This window comes from Phaseolus vulgaris, chromosome 6 (assembly GCF_000499845.2).
Source record: "Phaseolus vulgaris cultivar G19833 chromosome 6, P. vulgaris v2.0, whole genome shotgun sequence".
Lineage (NCBI taxonomy): Eukaryota > Viridiplantae > Streptophyta > Magnoliopsida > Fabales > Fabaceae > Phaseolus > Phaseolus vulgaris.
This window is the reverse complement of record NC_023754.2, coordinates 20,320,080-20,338,905: the sequence shown is the minus strand read 5'-3', so window position 1 is coordinate 20,338,905 and position 18,826 is coordinate 20,320,080. Positions and strand designations below refer to the sequence as shown.

The 18,826-nt window shown below is 33.8% G+C and overlaps 3 protein-coding genes across 3 annotated transcripts in view; 1 reads left to right on the top strand and 2 right to left on the bottom strand.

The window, feature by feature from the left end:
- Nucleotides 1-18,826, bottom strand: part of LOC137831700 (uncharacterized) — a 98,442-nt gene that overhangs the window by 67,005 nt on the left and 12,611 nt on the right. The window lies entirely within an intron of this gene.
- LOC137833103 (microtubule-binding protein TANGLED-like) lies at nucleotides 5,222-7,357 on the top strand. Its single transcript, XM_068641475.1, has 4 exons — nucleotides 5,222-5,715; nucleotides 5,814-5,959; nucleotides 6,232-6,266; nucleotides 6,345-7,357. Exons 1-4 carry the CDS (start codon nucleotides 5,638-5,640, stop codon nucleotides 7,256-7,258), a joined length of 1,173 nt encoding a protein of 390 aa, XP_068497576.1. The 5' UTR covers nucleotides 5,222-5,637; the 3' UTR covers nucleotides 7,259-7,357.
- On the bottom strand, nucleotides 9,030-14,840 carry LOC137831695 (mitogen-activated protein kinase kinase kinase ANP1). The gene is made up of 17 exons (XM_068639477.1): nucleotides 14,408-14,840; nucleotides 14,111-14,152; nucleotides 13,697-13,762; nucleotides 13,496-13,606; nucleotides 13,333-13,413; nucleotides 13,177-13,254; nucleotides 12,989-13,071; nucleotides 12,334-12,418; nucleotides 12,163-12,263; nucleotides 11,797-11,836; nucleotides 11,573-11,629; nucleotides 11,435-11,484; nucleotides 11,141-11,297; nucleotides 10,832-11,062; nucleotides 10,405-10,727; nucleotides 10,255-10,322; nucleotides 9,030-9,449 (listed from the first exon to the last, which is right to left on the bottom strand). Exons 1-17 carry the CDS (start codon nucleotides 14,690-14,692, stop codon nucleotides 9,346-9,348), a joined length of 1,962 nt encoding a protein of 653 aa, XP_068495578.1. The 5' UTR covers nucleotides 14,693-14,840; the 3' UTR covers nucleotides 9,030-9,345.

The following is an 18,826-nucleotide window of genomic DNA, read 5'->3' as shown; positions in this document are numbered from 1 at the left end:
TTTCAACACCAACTTGGTTAAAAAATGTTAGGGATGATTTTTTCTTACCTCCTAATGGGTTTCACCATTTAAGAGGTCTTTTTCCAAAACATATCATTATTCCCAAACAAATTTTTCCAACTTGGTCGATTTATAGAACCTCATTTTCTGAAATCCCATTGTTTACAAATGCTAAGTCATGTTTGCCTTTTTCTTCCACTTTTAATTGTAAAAATAAACTGACTTCGTTATATGCAGGGATTCAGAATTCGTGGACGAATTCTCTCAAACTCGAGGAGTATGATGAGAATCAAATAAAGGAGGCTTTTATTAATGAAGGAAGAGGACATTCGCCTTCACATTTGAAGTTCTTCCTTCTAGTCTTCTCAAAATTAAAAGAAGACATAAAATAAATATGAGGCCCAAGCCCAAAAGCCCAAAGCCCAAGCCCAAGTCCAAGAAGGTCAAAGCCCAACAAGCCCAAGTCCATCCCATGAGGGGCAAGGCCAAGCATTAAATAAAAGAGCATCATTTGATTTACTCTTGTAGGAGGTGTGGATATTAAATAAAGAAGTGTGAAAATCTAAAATAAAGTCACATTATCCATGTGACTTAGGAGAGTAGGTGTAGGTGTAGCTTCTAGGAGGTGTCATAATAGAAAAAGGTCACACCTCCCATGTGACTTGTTTTTTGTGGGAATTTCAAATGAGTTTATTTGAATTTTCCCACCTATTTTCCAGCACCCTCACACTATAAATAGAGGTGTGGGCTCTTGTAAAATTCAAATAAGAAATTAGTATTAGAGAAACTCTACTCAATTTGAGAGAGAATTTGTGAGAGCTTGCTTCTCCTTCACCTTGTCTTATCTTGAGTGTGTTTGGTTCTCTCAAGTGGCGGCATTAGCTCACTCATCTTGGAGTCTTCATCCTCTAAGTGGCGTGAACAACAAACCAAAGCATCCATCTCCATAAGTTCTTCTTTCTTTCATCTCCATATTCATATGCAATTCCTAAAACATGTTTAGCTTCCTTTTTGGTTCGGCATTTCAGCCTATTTTCTAGTTTTGTTTCGGTTCTTATTTCTTTTGTTGTTCTTAGTTGTTTCTTCTTTAATTCTAGCTTAATTGTTCGGTGCATTTCTGTTTTTTTGAGCATTTCAATCGGTGCAATTGCATTTTTACTTAGTTTGTTCGATTCAATTGACAAAAGGTGGCTCCTCCATATGAGTTTGGTGTTTGGTGCAAGTCTTGGTGAGTTCTTGAAACATAGAACCTTGATCCAATTCTATTATAAGTGCCTAAGCTATCTCCAACTCAAGTTGACTTTAGCTCGAGGCTGCTTAGCTCGATATGGGCCTGGACCCACTCCACTCGACATGGGCCTGGGCCCACTCAACTCGACATGGGCTCGAGCTCGCTCGGCTTGACTTCGACCTGGGTACGCTTGACTCGACATTCACCCGGGCCTCCTTGGCTCGACATCGACCTGGACCTGCTCGGCTCGACATCGACCTGGGCTCGCTCGGCTCGACATTAGCTTTGGCCCGGTCGTTTGGATATAGACCCCCGGGCCCGCTCGACTCAATATCGGACCTGAAAGACTCAGCTAGACATTGGCATGGGCCAACTCGGCTCAATATCGGCCCTGCCCGACTCAGGTCGACTCAATATCGCTACTCAGCTCGACTTGCCCAGGCCTGGACGACTCGACATTGGTTCAAGTCCGAACGACTCGACATCAGCCCAGGGCCACTCGGCTCGACACCGGCTGGGGACCAAACGACTCGACACTGGTTCGGGCCCGAACGACTCAACATCGACTCGAGCTCGGTTGAATCGACATCGTCCTAGACCCGCTCGAATCGACATCGACACGGGCCCGCTCAACTCGACATCGGACTAGGCCTGCTCGGCTCGACATCGGCCCGATTCCGCTTGTCCCAACATCAGCCCGGGCCCGCTCCGCTCAACATCGGTGAGGGCCCGGACGGCTTGACATCGGTTCAGGGTCGAACGACTTGACATCGACCCGGGCCTGGACGACTCAACATCATACCAAGCCCACTTGAGTAGACATCGGCTCGGGCCCGGACGACTCGACATCGACCCAGGCCTGCTCAAATCGACATCGGGCAGGGCCATCTCAACTCGACATCGCACTAGGCCCGCTCGGCTCAACATTGGCCCGGGCCCGCTCGGCCAACATCGGTTCGGGCCCGTTCAACTCGACATTGGTTTGGGCCCGCTCGGCTTGACATCGGCCCAACATCAGCTCGTGCATGCTCCGCTTCATATCGGCCCAGTCCCGGACAACTAAACATCGGCTCAGTCCCGGACGACTAAACATCGGCCTGAGCCCGGACGACTCAACCTTGGCCCGGGCTCGCTTGGCTCAACATCGATTCGGGCCTGACGACTCGACATCGACCCGGGCCCGGACAACTAGACATCGGCCTCGGCCCGGGCTCGTTCGACTCGACATCAACTCGGCCCTGCTCGGGTCAACATCGACCCTGGCCCGCTCGTGTCGACATTAGTTTGGGCCCGCTTGGCTCAACATCGGCTCGACCTTGCTCGACTTGACTTTGGCTCGAGCCTGCTCAGCTCAACATGGGCCTGAGAGTACTCAGCTCAACATGGGCCTGAGAGTACTCAGCTCAACATGGGCCTGAGAGTACTCAACTAGACATGGGCTTGGGCCCACTCAACTCGACATGGGCTCGGGCTCGCTCGGCTTGATATTCACCCGGGCCTGCTCGGCTCGTCATCGACCTGGACCTATTCGACTCGACATCAACCTGGGCTCATTCAACTCGACATTAGCTTTGGCCTGGTCGTCTGGATATAGACCCGGGCCCACTCGACTCAATATCGGACCTGAAAGACTCAGCTCGACATGGGCCTGGACCGGCTCATCTAGACATTGGCATAGGCCAACTCGGCTCAATATCGACCCCGGCTGACTCAGGTCGACTCAATATCGCTACTCAGCTCAACTTGGCCCAGGGTTGATTCGACTCGACTTTGACCCAAAATGTCTTGGCTCGACTTTGGTCCATATCGACTCGATTTGACTTGGACTCGGACGACTCAGCTCGACGTGGACTTGGGCCGACTTTGCTCAACCTGGGCCCGAATTGTCTTGGCTCAACTTGGATCAGGCCAAGTCTAAATCCAACCCAAAATGCAATTTGGAAAATCTAAAAATGTATCCAATCTAATCCATAATCTAAAAATGTATCCAATCTAATCCATATCCAATTAAATGTATTGGATTTAAAATCCAAAAATATGGATTTGAATTTGAGATAAATCCATTTAAATGGATTAAAACTAATATGGATTTTGATAATTATGGATTGGATTTTGTAATTTGGATTTTTTGTCCACCCTTATGTGCCACTATTATGAACCTAAGGAATGTGTTGTGGTGTCACCTCTCAGCAAAGGCTTATATGAGACATTTATTAGCGGTCTCATAGCTAAGGTTGTATAATGACAACAACTCAATCTTATACCGTGACTTCAATTTATGGATGAGGGATCCCAAACTTACTGAGCTTCTGTCCGCGAGAGACTAACTTCAGTTTCCATCAATCCTCGTCCTCTCATAGTCTACAAGTCACATGGTTAGCGTAACTCTATAACAACGAGATATTAGTAGGTCCTCTAGAAAATTCTTCTCCAATTTTCTCATGTTCTCCTCCAATATATAGTGGCAACGATGATAACATGTTCCCGATCTCTTCCACGGAAAATCGTCATCGAAATCTATCTAGTTTGCACTTGAAATGATAATTCACCTCTGATCTATAATAATAATAATAATAATAATAATAATAATAATAATAATAATAATTTATTTAAAATTAATATATACACTACAAATTGTACAATTTGAATTTGAGATGTATTGTGTGATTAGAAAACCAAATTGCAAACAAAACCACATAACAAAAATATATCTCAAATACTTACATCTTCAACGGCACTGCAACATATATGCTGAGGTATTTTCATTTTTTCACAAAAGAGTATGGGTACAATCTTATGGGGTGTAGAAAGAAAAACCCATACTAGGAATCTACCAAAAATATGTTCAATTTTACTAAAATTAAATTAAGAATTATCCTAAACCTTAGAACTAACACCAACATGAATGTAAATAGTAAATAAAACTGTGATTCTAGAATCTAACTGCGTAAATTTAATGTTTGAATTGTCCAATACATCAAATCAAAATATTTAACAATTAAAAGGAAATGCAGTTAGAGTTTCGTTTAATTTTGGGTTTAATTTTATAAAATATTATTAATAATCTATCAAACATGTAAAATGTAAAAAAGAAAAATATTTGTTTTAAAAATATAATTAAAAACGTAATAAATAGAATAAAAAATAATTAAAGCAACGTAATTAGCAAGATTAAATAAAAAAAATGGATTGATTATTTATCTCCATTAAACAATCAATTATTAGTGATTATATTAATTCTAAAATAATATAACTTCTTAGCAAAGAATTAATCCTTCGTATTTTCATACTTCCATAGTGAACTTAAACATAAAATAATAACCGTCTCTTTAATCGACTTAAAAGCACTTATTGATAAATAGATAGATATTGATTATGAGTAAAAGTTATAATAATAAAACCAATTACGAATGTTGTATCTTATTTCCAAAAAAAATCATATAAAATAGTAAGAAACTTCAAATGCAACAAATTGTATATCCATTTAGAAAAAAATATCCAGATAAAGAATCCTAAGCAGAAAAAATTAACAAAAAAAAATAGTACTTACACAAATAGATATTATAAAAATAGTAATTTAGATGTCAGATTAGTTAAAAATAGAGAATTTAATCATTCATGCAAAATAAAGTACATGAGAAGTACTTTAAATATACAATAAAACTACAAAATATATTTTCTTTGTGCCTTTATGTTTAAAGCGCATCTTTTGTTTATTTTGCTTCTTGCAAATGTTGATTCTGTAGATAATATATGTTCTACTATTCAATCTTTAAATAATATTTGGACTGATGCCTTAAACCTTTTTTATTTATATGTTATTTATTAAAATAAGGTCTTTCACATTTTTTTTGTTTTATTTAACAGAGAGCTATAATTTATTTTTTTTGTTTTATTTAAAAGAGATATAAAGAAAGATTATGTGAGATTTACATTTACTTTTAGAAAATGAATATTTTTATCTCTAGGGGATTTCCAGATATGTGAATCTTAACAATAATGATTATTAATTTAAAAATTTTATAATTATTACATGATTTGAGTTCTAAAAAGATCAAAGTTAAAAGAAAAAATACCAGAACCATAACGTTAAGAAGTGAAATGATCCATGGTACTAGTTTTAAAGTACTTTTTAATATTGAGAATTAAAATGGTCATTTATTGTAATGCAACGATTTTTAAGTGTTTTCTATTCTCCCAGATAAGAAGATTGAGTTGAAAACAGTAACGTGATTTATTGTTTTTAAAAATAAAACAGAATTGTTGAGTAACAGTCGTAACGTAAACGTTTCCTGCGGATTGGTTCTTGACCGTTGCGAAGGAGAGGAGAATTTGGCATTGGTTTGAAAGAGAGCGTGAAGTGAATTAAGCTTACGATTTGAAACTTTGAAACCCGTTTCCCAAAGATGATTGGTAGAACCTCAACAAAACAAAGTAAAATGTTAGCTCTGAATCCTGTTCTAATCAGAGAAACACTCAACAAGGTGATACATTAATCCACGTTTCTCATTTTTTTTTGTTTTGTTGATTATTTTTTTGCTGAGATTCCCTAAAAGTGAATTGTTGTGGTGGGTGGTTGAAGGTAGATAAGTGCATGGTTCGACTACAAGAACTTCAGTACACTGTGGCCGGTGGAACGAAGGTGATCTCAGGGGTAAGTCTCAGCCCTGGAAGCACCAAAGGTCATCTCAAAACCAGTTTAAGGTGGAAGCAAGAATCACTGATTAGGTAAATTTTGGTTTTGCTTGCATTCTATTTATTTCTCAGTTCAGTTCTAATAATATAGTGCATGATTGTGAACATTTCATCACTCTCTAATATTAGATAGAACTAATTTCCATATGATATTCACTCCTTTGTGTATCTTAGAATTTCTCATTAGATATTGGAACATATGGTGTTAGCTATAAACTTTTATAATAATTAATTTGAAAACTGTATCTAAAATGATGAAATCTGTATGGAACTCGTAAATTTGATTACTATTCATATTTTTGAAGGAGCAAGCATGATGTAGCAAGAAGATCTCCACCTAGTAAGTTTTCCAAATCATTGTCAATTTACATCATGTGCAAGCATTCATGTTTATATGTAAGAACAAATGTTTATGCAGGTGAAGAATGGAGGCAAATGTCATTGCCTGCAATGCTTGTTGATGAGACTGTTGGAGAAATTTTACAGGCAAGTCAATTTGCCAGAGAAATAGTATCAGCTGTGAGTAAGAAAAAGGCCACCAAGGACCCACAAACTCCACTGTCCCAACTGTCAAATCAGAAAGTTGAGCCTGAAAAGACACAGCTCCATGATAGAAGGAGGAAAGAGAAACAGATGAAAGTACTTTCTGATTCCCCGCCACCTCAACGGGCTCGTTCTAGGATCAACTTCAAGGTTTCTCCTCCAAAAGCTGCAGAGTTTGAGAAAGAGAATAATATAAAGTGTTTAGCAAAGAAGGTATCTACCAAGAATAGAGCATGTGGAAGCAATAGTAGCAAGACAGTGATATTCACCAACCCTTTATTCTTGTCTACACATTTTTCAAGGCAAAAACAGTTTTTCAAGACAGAGGCTCCTGTCATATCAAGAAACATGGGAACACAACACAAGTGCTTGATCAAGTCCCCACCTGAAAAAGCTTCTCAATTTCAAGGCAAAGTCAAAAACCCATCAACTGTGTCTATTTCCTCTTCACTTGCAAGACCAACAACTACGAGTTTGAGCAAGAGTTCTCCAAAGAGATGGGTTCCACCTTTCTCTTCTACTAGAGTGGCAACAAGATTCTTAGCTTCCTCGGCACTAAAGAGCAAGAAAACTGAACAAAAAATTGACGGGGTAGTAAATTTGAGAAAGTGTTCTTCAAAGGGATCGCTTACATCAAAATTATGTCGATCTTTCTCTCCTTCAAGATTGGCAACCAGATTTCTTTCACCATTGAAGAGAAAGAAAAATGCACCGCAAAGTGATGGAATAGTAAATGGAGTGAAACAACGACCAGCATCCTCTGCGAAAATCCCTGCTCCAAAAAATTGATATATATATATATATATATATATAATGTTCCAGTTTAGCAATTCTTTGATATGCTATTTTTTAAACCTTTGATGATGTCAGTTATCTCAAACGTCCGAAGGGATTTTATTATTTTTTAAATAAAGAAATAAGTTATAACTTCAAAATTGAACTAGTCATTCTTGTCGAAGGGACGAAAGGCATGCCAAAAGGCCGGAAAGCCGATAAGTCTTAAAAAATAAGGAAAGCGTTAGTGAAAGATTTAATATAACTGATTAATACAAAGATTTACTTCAATTTCAAAAAATCTCTAATCCAAGAGTGATTTCAGAAACACGAGTGACTAAGAAGAGTGGATAAAGAGGAACGAGAAAGGTAAAAGCAAGAACGAATTTTAAAAACATTCTCTTCATAAAGTTTATACAAGTACAAACTTTTTGTACTTATACAAACTTTATGAGAGAGACTGTCTTTAAAATTCGTCTTTACCTTGCCTCTTTCGTTTCTCCTTTCTCTTGTTCCTCCTTTTCCTTGTCAACTCCCTTCTGTCGATCATTAGTGTTTCTAGAATTACCGACCTCTTGGTATGGAGTACATACATGAATTTTATGAAACTTAAGTCAATCCTTATATTAATCACTCATAAAACTATTCAACTAAATACTTTGTCTATTTATATCACATGTTAATGGGTCTATTATGCCTATCACATCATATTAAATCTTTTATTTATCCTTTATAAATTGATTTTCCATTTTATAATTCTGCTTTTAACACTTAATTAGTTTTATTTGTCTTCTATAAACGTATCTTATTAAAATTTGCATTTCTGTGTAAGATTTTTTCAGCTTTCCGATCTTTTGGCATATTCTTTCGCACATGACTAGTTCAGATACTATAAATTTTGTAATTAAGAAAGAAAGAAAAGCAGGAAGAATGTAATGAATGTTAATTTTTTTGGGACAATAATGATATCAAGGTACAGAAATTATTATTATACAAATTATTGTACGAATAGATATATTAATGACAACCTTGTATTGCCCTGTTTAGTTAAGCTTTCTCTAGTCTAAATCTACGGCTTTTGTTGGCCAACACTAAAGCATGTAATTAGACTACTTAAACTTTATTTAGTTCAAATTTGCAGCTTAGCAAGGTACATTTAATTAAGCAAGCAGGACATACTGTCTCCAACTATAATAATGAAAAATCAGTCAAAATATGAAGTTGTTTTAACTAGACACATTTGTTGATTAAGTGATTTGTGATTTGTGATTTTGTGAAATGTGTCTTCTCGCTTCTTCTTTGTGTTATATTTATGCCAGAAATATTAAAATGATATTGTTGTCTTTTTTCTTTAATAGATAGATTCCAAACACCCAGTCACCAGTCATGCATTCCTGATTAACCTTTTCAGATGCATTTTTTATATTCTGAAAATTCCATTCTGAAATATATGAGAAGTATCAAAAGAGAATTATGGAAAAAAAAGAAACACTTTAACCTGTATGCATCACCTGTAGTAGTAAAAAATGCAAAAAAAAATAAAATTACATGCAATAGGTGTAAGGCCCGATTGAGTGTTCAAGTCCTGTAACCAACAAACTAGTTCACTTAATTATAAACACTCAACAAATTAATTATGTTCTATTCTATAGAAATTGACGATTCTAAATAATAGTTCTAGTTATACCTGTGAGAAGTTTCCTATAATCAATAGAATAATTTCGTACTGTAGGAGTAAAATCAGTTCACAAATTACCATTGAAAAACAATTAGCAGGGGAAAAAGATAGACAAGTGGCAACAGATTCATAGGCAATCTTGTGCCACATAGTTTTGATTATTTCTATTTTCATAATACAAAGAGGGCATAAAGTTGACGGCCATGCATCTCTAAAACCCCAAAGAAAAGCAAAAAATTTCAAAGCAACGCATGTATAAAAAGCTTTACATGGCACAGCAATACGACAAAGATTGGCATGTGAAAAAAAATTTAGGGCAAAAAGGCCAAATTGGATATATAACATTAACGAACCCAGCAAAACTGCGGTAACACGTGTTTTCAATCCCAGTAGTCAAGGCATTATGAAGGCTCAAACGAGTTTCTTATTTGTTGGGAGAAGCAAATCTTGTTCGTTCCCTCTGCCGATGTAGAGCTCGATCCTTTGGTGAAGATGTCTTTCCGCCCATGCCAGCCTGACGCATCATTTCTGCAATATTTGTCCAAAGCAACTTGTAAATTGAACCATACCAAATTCGACTAGCATATTATGTTAAGAATAAAGTACGAAGGGAGTTTTAGAAAGAATGTGAGAGAGCCGTTAGCATTCATCATCTGAAGTATATTTTCAACTGTGAAAGACAATGACAGCTTTGAATTCTCTGCTCATGTCTCTCGCTTACATAAACAGTCAAACTGAGTGAGAGTTGTAAATTATAAACTCGATCCTTAACATTAGCATCATGGTCAATTTGGTCTCTGGTATTAAAAGGAAGACGGTCTTGTTTCACTGTAAGAACTATCAATTAATTTGATTCTTGAAATTGACAATGCCAATCTGATTCCTTCATTATCAAATTTCATCCTTAAAACTAGCATCATTGTTCAATTTGATCCCTGATATTACAAAATGGTGTTTTTGTTGACTGTAATAAATAACTATCAATTAATTTGATTGTTGAAATTGACACGGTCAATTTGCTTCCTTCATTATCAAATTAGTCAATCTAGTACCAAAATTTGACAACTTCGTGAATTGGATACTTATCAATTAATATGATTATTGAAATTAACACATCAAATTAGTCAATTTAGTTCCTATATTTGACAATTATCGTCAATTTGATACTTCAATTTAACTAATCAATTGACTTAGTACATGATATTAGGTATTAACTTGACTAAATATGTACTAAACTTAAGGATCAAATTAACTAATACAGCCAAAGTTAATGACAGTTCCAAAACCAGGAATTATAGAAATTATTAGTTATTTTAATAAAGAGATTTCGAACCTCGCTTCCTCTCAAGCTCCTGGTCGAGTTCTTCTTTCCATTTCCTCTGTCTCTCAGAAAAGCTTAGACTGCAATTACAACATACAGTGCATAAATTACTTTATATTTCTGAAAATAATTGAAGTTTAAGCAAGGCAAAAGCAAACAAACCTTGGGCTAGGCTGCTGCTGAGAGTCAACTAACATTCCTTTAAGGGGAGATGCTGGAATATCCTGTGAAGTATGGTTATTTACATGGCCAACAGTTGATGAGGACTGGCCATTACTTCCAGGACTTCCAGTATTATCGACGGCTTTAGATGGAGTGCTGATTGGTACTCGATTTGGTGACCTGCTTTTGGGGGGTAATTTCAAAAAATTTCGAGAAGCGGTATCATCACTTGTACTGTCAATAACATTGGGAGAACAAGATGTATTTAAACTGTTGTAAAACTCTTCATATAAAGGTGTCTGTAGTTTTTTCAGTTCAAGAGCCTGTCATGAATGTATAGTCACCATTATGACACTGCAGTTAGTAGACAAAAAAATTGATGAAGTTACAGCAGAACGACAAACTTGATTTCAACGTAAAGCAATACCTTCTCATCTAAAAAAGCTTTGATTTTTGACTCTGTGAGTTCATCATCTTCCTCTGAAAGAGATGGGACACCTGGAAAGGAAAAATCTGTCTGCCCCTTATCATCCCCTGACTGATCAGGTGGCATGTAACTTTCATCTGTGACAAAATTGACCTCTCGATTTTCCAGTTCTGAACTTGCATCAAATTTACACCCCCAATCATCAGAGGGATCAGACATTGGGTTGAAACTCTTCATTAAAAAAAAAATGTGTCTGAGAAGTCATTAATTTCATATTTAATAAATAAAACAATAAGGACCTGCAATCACCTCAATATTAGTTGACATCAATGATTTGTAATTAACATCATTCTGCGAGAACTCTTCTTTGTCATCAATCACACACATATCATCATCATCATCATTGCTCATTCCCCACAATTGTTTATTTCCCGAGTCCAGAGGATTTACTGTTGAAGAGCAAAGGCTACATAAATTACAAAAAAAATGCTAAATAAAACCATGTTGCCATTCACTAGCATCAGGAAAAATATAACATTTAAATGTTCCACATAAATAACTACCAAATATTACAAGTCCTTGAAGGAAATATTCAACACTTACAAGGAATCATCATTTGGAGCACATGATGGTGATGAAGCTATGAAATTTTCCTGTCAGAAGTGAAAGCGATTTTTCTTAAAAATTGGTTTGTAGAAAGATACAATAGCATTTCAAATATCACACAACAATTTTACATACCGTGACATTTGATGACAGAGTAAGAGAATTCATGTGTTCGCCAGTTACAAAGGGATGCTGTAGTCAATTACAACTTAAAATTATGTTAGGGAGAGCTGAAATATTTCATGCAAAACACTATTAACAAACAACAATAAAAAAAAGTAGAGTCTAACTAAAATGGCCACACAAAATGTTATATACTTCATATGCACAGTATAAAAGAGAAATGCTTAAAGAATCACCTGCAGCAGTTCTGATGCCGATGACCTCAAAACTGGTTCCCTACAAAAGGATTATAATTTTACATGATTTTTGTAATCTGATAAACAACCTTTGAAAAGAAAGCATACTAGGCGCATATTCTCTCTCTTATGCAGACTACACCATTGAATGTTAAAAGTCATTTTTTAATATAGAAATGTGCAGAGGGATCTTTCTCCCAGACCCCCTTGACACCCCACTTCACCCACCAAAAAAAGAAAAACTTAATAATGTTTAGTTGATCATCTTCCATCATATACTTTAAGACAAGTATTAATCACATGAAACACACTAAAACTAAGAATTTGTAATGCAAGAAAAGCAGAAGAAAATTTAAGGTAACGTACTTCTGCAAACATTTTAGCAGAAAATCTTTTGCTGCAACTGAGAGATGATCAGGTATTGGCGGATGCGACTTAGTTGTCCCAATATGGAAGAGAGCAGCAACCTGAAAGTTTTTTCTTTTAGTAGATTCAGAGAGCACCTCAAACAGGATTTCAGGAGTCAGAATGAGATACCTCTTGTTGGTATTGCTGACTCCAGGGAGGCTTTCCGGTGGCCATCTCAATCACAGTACAACCCACGCTCCATATGTCAGCGGAGCTGAAATGAAAACATTTTTATTTAGCATCAAATGAAACACCATTTCAAAAAGATATATTATACACTTGCACAAAATAACTAAACAAACAAAAATTCAAGAATTACACCAAGAACAGTGTATAAGAATCTCCTAGTAGAATTTCGAAGGTAGAATCTGTGACCTTGAATTTGTACGTGTCACTCATCTAAAACATACAACTATTTCTACAAGACACAACAACTAAGATGCAAGCAATAATAACTCTGCTTCAAATTGCTTAGGACTACAAACTTTAAAAGCATAGTTAGCCTATGTATCTTGCTGAAAATTCCGGCCACTAACTTCTTCAATATCTCAAGCAAAGATTTCTATTTCTTATAGAAACCATCATTGTATTTTTAAAGGCAGGAAGTTGTAAAACAACTTCATATACAAAACATCGCACAGGATGGTACACACATAAACAGTCAATCACAATTACACACCAAGTGATATCTGACCAGAAGAAACTTCCAGTTTTTCAATCGAATTAAAGCATATTAATAACATAATAACATATTAAAATATGTCTAGACGGTTAATGTCCTTACAAGCTATGCCCAGTCTGGAGAATAACTTCTGGAGCCATCCAATATGGAGTACCCTTCATGGACTTTGCCCCGGAAATGGTTGCCTAGATAAAAAAAAATACTGCTTAAACAACTTTTCAAATAGAAGAAGCCTCACAAATGTAAAGCCGTATAAACAATAGTACAGCGACAGATAAGAATGAGATTACCAGCTCAACGACCTGTTTGGATGCCCCAAAGTCTGCAAGTTTTATGCACCCTTTATTATCTACAAGAATATTGGCCCCCTGAAATTAATTATAACTTGAACATCAGCCACCAGATAAGAGCCAAGATAACATGAGTATCAATGAAATATAATTCACCTTAATGTCTCTGTGCATGATCCCATTTTTGTGCAAGTACTCAAGTCCAATTAGTAGCTGCTTCGTGTAGGTTCTTATTACCTGTTGAATGAATTAGTGGAATTGATTTGCATATAAAAAAATTAATTAAAAAAAGTATACCAGCTCAGTAACTAAAACTTACAGCCTCAGGGAAAGCCCCAAACTTCCCCAATAGGGATGATATGGACCCACCAGGAACAAACTCCAAGAGAATATTTAGGGTGTCCTCTTCTCTGACTGTACCCAAATATCTCTGCAGCATAAAAATATATTCGGTCAAGAGATGGTCTGTGTGAACTAATTTTTCCTAAAGTATCTCTCATCCATAGAATATCATACTCACAACAATGTTTGGATGTGAAAGGTCTTTAAGTAATTTAACTTCTTCCTCTAGCTCTTTTATGTGAGCCTGTTAGTAGTATGTCAAAACATTAATCAAAGAACCGCATGAGGAAAAGGCATATATAACAAAATAAAATAGTAATGCCTTTCCTGAAAAGCAATTGTAACAGCTAACAGCAAAAAAAAAAAAAAAAAATCAGATGAAAAATATATATAGAACAAAAAAAATGTAATGCCTTCTGTGAAAAAAAAAAATGTAACAACTAACAAAAGGAAAGATCAAACATCTATAAGTTACAACAAACAAACAAACGTCTATAATATACAAGTTACAACAATTGATTGACTGCCAATAAATGGCTTTAGTCGATACAGTCAGAAGTAGTTGCGAATGGAACTTGATGAAAACACAAACCTGTGCCTTCTCCTTTGAAGCGCTATTCGCCGCAATCAAAACCTAAAAACCAGACAAGAAAACGAAATCAATTTAAGCGATAAAGCCATAACCACAATAATTTCAAATTATAGGGAATCGCAATGAAAGACTCTCATAACAAAGCCAATTCCGATAAAGAATCAAGAAAAAGAATAAACAAGCAGAAGCTAATAACTGAACTCCAAAAAATAAAACAATTCTAAACGAAGATAAAACGAGAAAGCATAAATTAACGATGAAGTCAGCAACGAATAAAGGATGAAGAAAGTAATTGACCTGTTTAACCGCCAGAAGCTCTCCGGAATCGATATTCATTCCAACGTAGACTTGGCCAAAGGCACCACATCCGATCAACTCGCCTTTCCGCCATCGGATCGGAGGCGCGGCGTCAACAGGAATAGACGGCGACGGCGGCGAGGGTTTGGAGAAGACTCTGGAAGTTCGGATACAATAACTGATCTTATCGACGAGGCTTCCTCCGACTCCGAGCGAGGTCTCTTCGGTCTCCGGTGAACCGCGGAATACCAGTGATCTGCGAACTGATCCGAAAATGTCTTGCATTTGCGATCTCTCTCGCGTTCTCCGTGGGAGTGAGAAAGTGAAGAGCGATGAGTTTGTGCGAGAGACGTTGCGTCGGCAACCACACAACTGAACTATACAAATACAAAGGAGAGAATAGAGGGAAAAGGGAAAGGGGACACCAACTTCAAATTTTGGGTGATTTTGAAATATCTTTTGGGGCTGTTTTGCTATTTTTTCAGTTTTTTGGGTCTTGTTGCTTAATTTGAAACATTTCAATTTCCTTTTCAGCTTTCACCCCTTTTCCCACCAAGTCCAACCTCTTTTCAACTCATTATTATTATTGACTGACCCTCTAATTTTAGACTTTTACTGCTTCAAGTTGTGCTCTTTTTCCTCCTTGGAATTCACCAAACAGAAATAATTGAAAAATATGATTTCACTCTCTAACAAATATTAGTGCCTTGTTTTACACAGATAATCAAAATAAGTGTGAAATGACAGACAAACACAATAAAAGACTTTAATTATGTAACCAATTTAAATAATCAACAATTAAAAACGCCAACTATCCCTCTCTTCTAAATATTTACTAAAATAATAAAACGAAATATCATTTAAATATTTTATGATATAATTTCTTTTTTTTAAAGTTTGATTAAATTGTTGTCTTCCTGTATCTTATGACAGTATGTGTCTTCACAATAATAATAATATTGTCATCATGTCATGTCAAATACATACATAAATGAATAAAAAAAAGTAAATTCAGACATTACATTTCATCTTCTACTTTATAATTGAAAAACAACACTTACTAGTTAGTTTCGTGGTTCTAGAAGGAAATTACGACTTTTCATATTTTGAATTTTGAATATGAAAATGGAAAACAAAAAAAAAAGTGTTTGATGGGATAAAAGTGAAGATGAACTGGAAAAGAAGATGCAACTGTGCAATTAGAATATAAAGATAAAGATAAAATTAGAATAAAATAAAAATGATAATTAATGAGGGAAATCCTCTTTTTATATACTAGCGGAAACATTGGCATTGTCATGCCTATTTATCTGAATTATAATTTTGAATTAGGTTGACAGAATATTATTTTTTAAAAATAAATAAGAAAAACATTTTAAATTATGTTTACAATTACTTCATAATTTAAAATTTAAATTCAAATTTTAATTTTTTTAAGAAAAATCACAAGAGAAATTCCTTTATATATGTACAGAGGTATAAAAGATATAAATAAAATTAGTAGTTAAAGTAATTTCATGAATATATATATATATATATATATATATATATATATATATTCTTTTTCGTTTTTATTTTTATTCTAAATTTAAATAATTTCACTTTGCTTCTTTTTACATGTTTATTTTATTTTTTCTTTTTGAATCCAACAATTAATAGAATATTAATTTTTAAAATTAAAGAAAAAATAATAATTTGAATTATGTTTACAATTACTTCCTAATTCATAATTTATAATTCATAATTTTAAATTTAAAAATTTAAATTTTATATTTAGTTTTTAAAAATAAAAAAATAACAAATATTTTATCTTATATATTTTTAAAATAATAAAATAAAATATAAGTATAAAAATATATATGAAAAGAAAAAGTAAGTTGCAAAGTTTTTTACAATAAATTTGTACGTAGAAAAGATCAGAATGCCTGGCGGTGCATGCCACCAAGAGAAACGGCGTTACAAGAGCAATTGAATATATTTTTCTCATCTTTTCTATTGAACACCTATCTTAGAAGCAATATTCACCTTCAACTTTCTTCTTTGCAGCAGCTCTCTACTCCACAACGCCGTCACAGTACTCTTCATTTCTATTGTCACCGCCACAATACTTTTTACGTCCAGTATCACCATTACAATAGTCATTTATCTTTATTTATTATCTAAGTAGAAAAAATTATATTATGGGATTGCTTACAAATCAATATATTTTATATTCTAAAATTTGTATTACAAAATTTATATTTTAAATTTTATAATTCGAAATAGAATGATAATTCATAATACAAATCATAATTTATAATTATATTATGGATTGTTCAATTTAAAATGAAAAATTTTTATTTTAAATTCTATAATACATTATGTAAATTTTTTTATTCTAAATTTGGAATATAAAACTTTCATGACAAATTATAAAATTAGAAATAAGCAAACTTAGTAATTTTGAAAATATGGGTGTTACAAGAAAATATGGAGTTGTAGGAAGAATTTTGTCTCTTTTAGTATCCATAAAAAATAAGCATCAAAGAGGCTCAGTAAGTTTCTTCCTGCACTCCTCATTTTGCTTCTTGCACTCTTTCATTTTTCTTCTTGCATTATCTTTAAAATACCGAAATTATCCTTTCACAATTGAATAGAGATTCTGTAAGAAAAAGTATTTCCAAAATAGCGGTTTCATAAGCAAAAGAGTATTTCCAGAGTAGGAAATTCAAAATATAAAAATTCATTCCGAAATATTCTTTCTAGAATAATTTGTTTGATTTCCAGATTGATAAATTCAGAATTAATAAAATGTGTTCTAGAAAATATGTTCTTGAGATATTTCGGAAAGATTAATCAGAAATCAATTTTAAAAGAGGTAGGTAAAACGGTCTTCTTCGAAAATGATAGAGTGCATGAAAAAAATTGTTAGGGTACAGAAAGAAATTTGTTAGGATAGAGGAAGAAACAGGCAGAGGCCCAATGATCACGTGAGTCCCATTTCAACTCAGAAGAAAAAGGACTTGCCCCACTACTACACTAATATTTACATCAACCGTTTTGACATGCACCAACACATTTTTAAATTTCAAAAAATGATTTTTATTCTGAAAAATGAAAATTTAGAATTGGAAATAATACATTCCGAAAAACAGCTAGAAGATATTATTATGTTTTAAAAATAAAAAATTTAAAATAAAATTCAAAAATAAAAATCTTATTTCAAAAAGCAATTCCAATTTTTTTTTTAAAATATATTCTAATAAAAGAGGTCCAAAATATATTTTTATTCATATTCTTATTTTATTTAAGGGCCTCTTCATTCTTTCCCACTAAAATTTGGTGCATGCTCAAATTTGATATGAAGCAATTGACATTAATATATAATCATAATTAGATCAAAGTTTATGAGAGAATAGGCTATTTTTATTTTACATCACAATGTCCTGATGCTGAACAAGAACCTACAACAGGTATTATACCTTACACAAATATCACCAAAAAAAAAAAAAAGACAAATAAATTTATCAACTGCAGTAGAAAAAATAGGAGGTAGCAACATGTTGTGATTAATTCAAATTTATTTGTTTTGTATTGGTGTTAATCATTCTAAATAAATGTGTTGTAATATTTTTAGACATATTATATATATAATATACAGAGCTTTCATTTATTCTTTTCTTTTTCCCCACCTAATAATTCTTAATATATTTTAAGAAAAACTGACTTTATCAACTCAAGCTCCAACCAAACATACAACGACAAAATGAATTATGATTTAAAAAAAAAAAACTTTGAAAATTGTTTAATATTTAACTGATACGAAAATAAGTCATTTTTACAAAAATCATTTAGCAGTGATAACTTCTGAAAAGTATCATAAATATCATTATTATGGTGAATTATTGTAGAATTATTATTTTTGTCCAACTTGTAATAAAATATATGAGCATTCAGTTATTTATTAGTTTTACTATTGTAAAGTTTAAGATTCACTAACGACTATGAATATTCCAAGTTCAAACTTTTTATTACGAATGACATTGATTAATATAAGAAAAAAAAATAATCATTGATGTTAAATTAATTAGATACCATCAATGACTAACGTGAAGTTTAAATTTCCATCGTGTAATATTTAGTATTATTATGTAGAATTAGTATTATTAAGTAATATTTAGTTGTTCAACTAAATTTGTATGTTTAGCAAAGATTATTTTTTAAACAATTAAAATTAAAGTTTTAAGTTATATTTAAATATAAATTAAAAGGTTAACTATTTAGTAACATTTTTACAAAATTTATTATTCCTCTAAACTTTGTTTCTCATAATTTTATTTTAAGTTATGATACATCATATTTTCTCTAATCATAAGTTATCATGGAGGTGACTAATAGAGTTTAACATCATCTAAATCAAGCAAATTTTTTCTTTGAATA

Excerpts from the sequence above, each read along its gene's own strand:
- LOC137833103 (XM_068641475.1), top strand. The coding sequence starts at position 5,638 with ATGATTGGTAGAACCTCAACAAAACAAAGTAAAATGTTAGCTCTGAAT. Across the intron at positions 5,960-6,231 it reads AAGCAAGAATCACTGATTAG|GAGCAAGCATGATGTAGCAA; the intron begins GTAAATTTTGGT and ends ATATTTTTGAAG. Across the intron at positions 6,267-6,344 it reads AGCAAGAAGATCTCCACCTA|GTGAAGAATGGAGGCAAATG; the intron begins GTAAGTTTTCCA and ends ATGTTTATGCAG.
- LOC137831695 (XM_068639477.1), bottom strand. The coding sequence starts at position 14,692 with ATGCAAGACATTTTCGGATCAGTTCGCAGATCACTGGTATTCCGCGGT. Across the intron at positions 13,607-13,696 it reads TTTCACATCCAAACATTGTT|AGATATTTGGGTACAGTCAG; the intron begins GTGAGTATGATA and ends TTTATGCTGCAG. Across the intron at positions 11,837-12,162 it reads CTGCTAAAATGTTTGCAGAA|GGAACCAGTTTTGAGGTCAT; the intron begins GTACGTTACCTT and ends ATCCTTTTGTAG.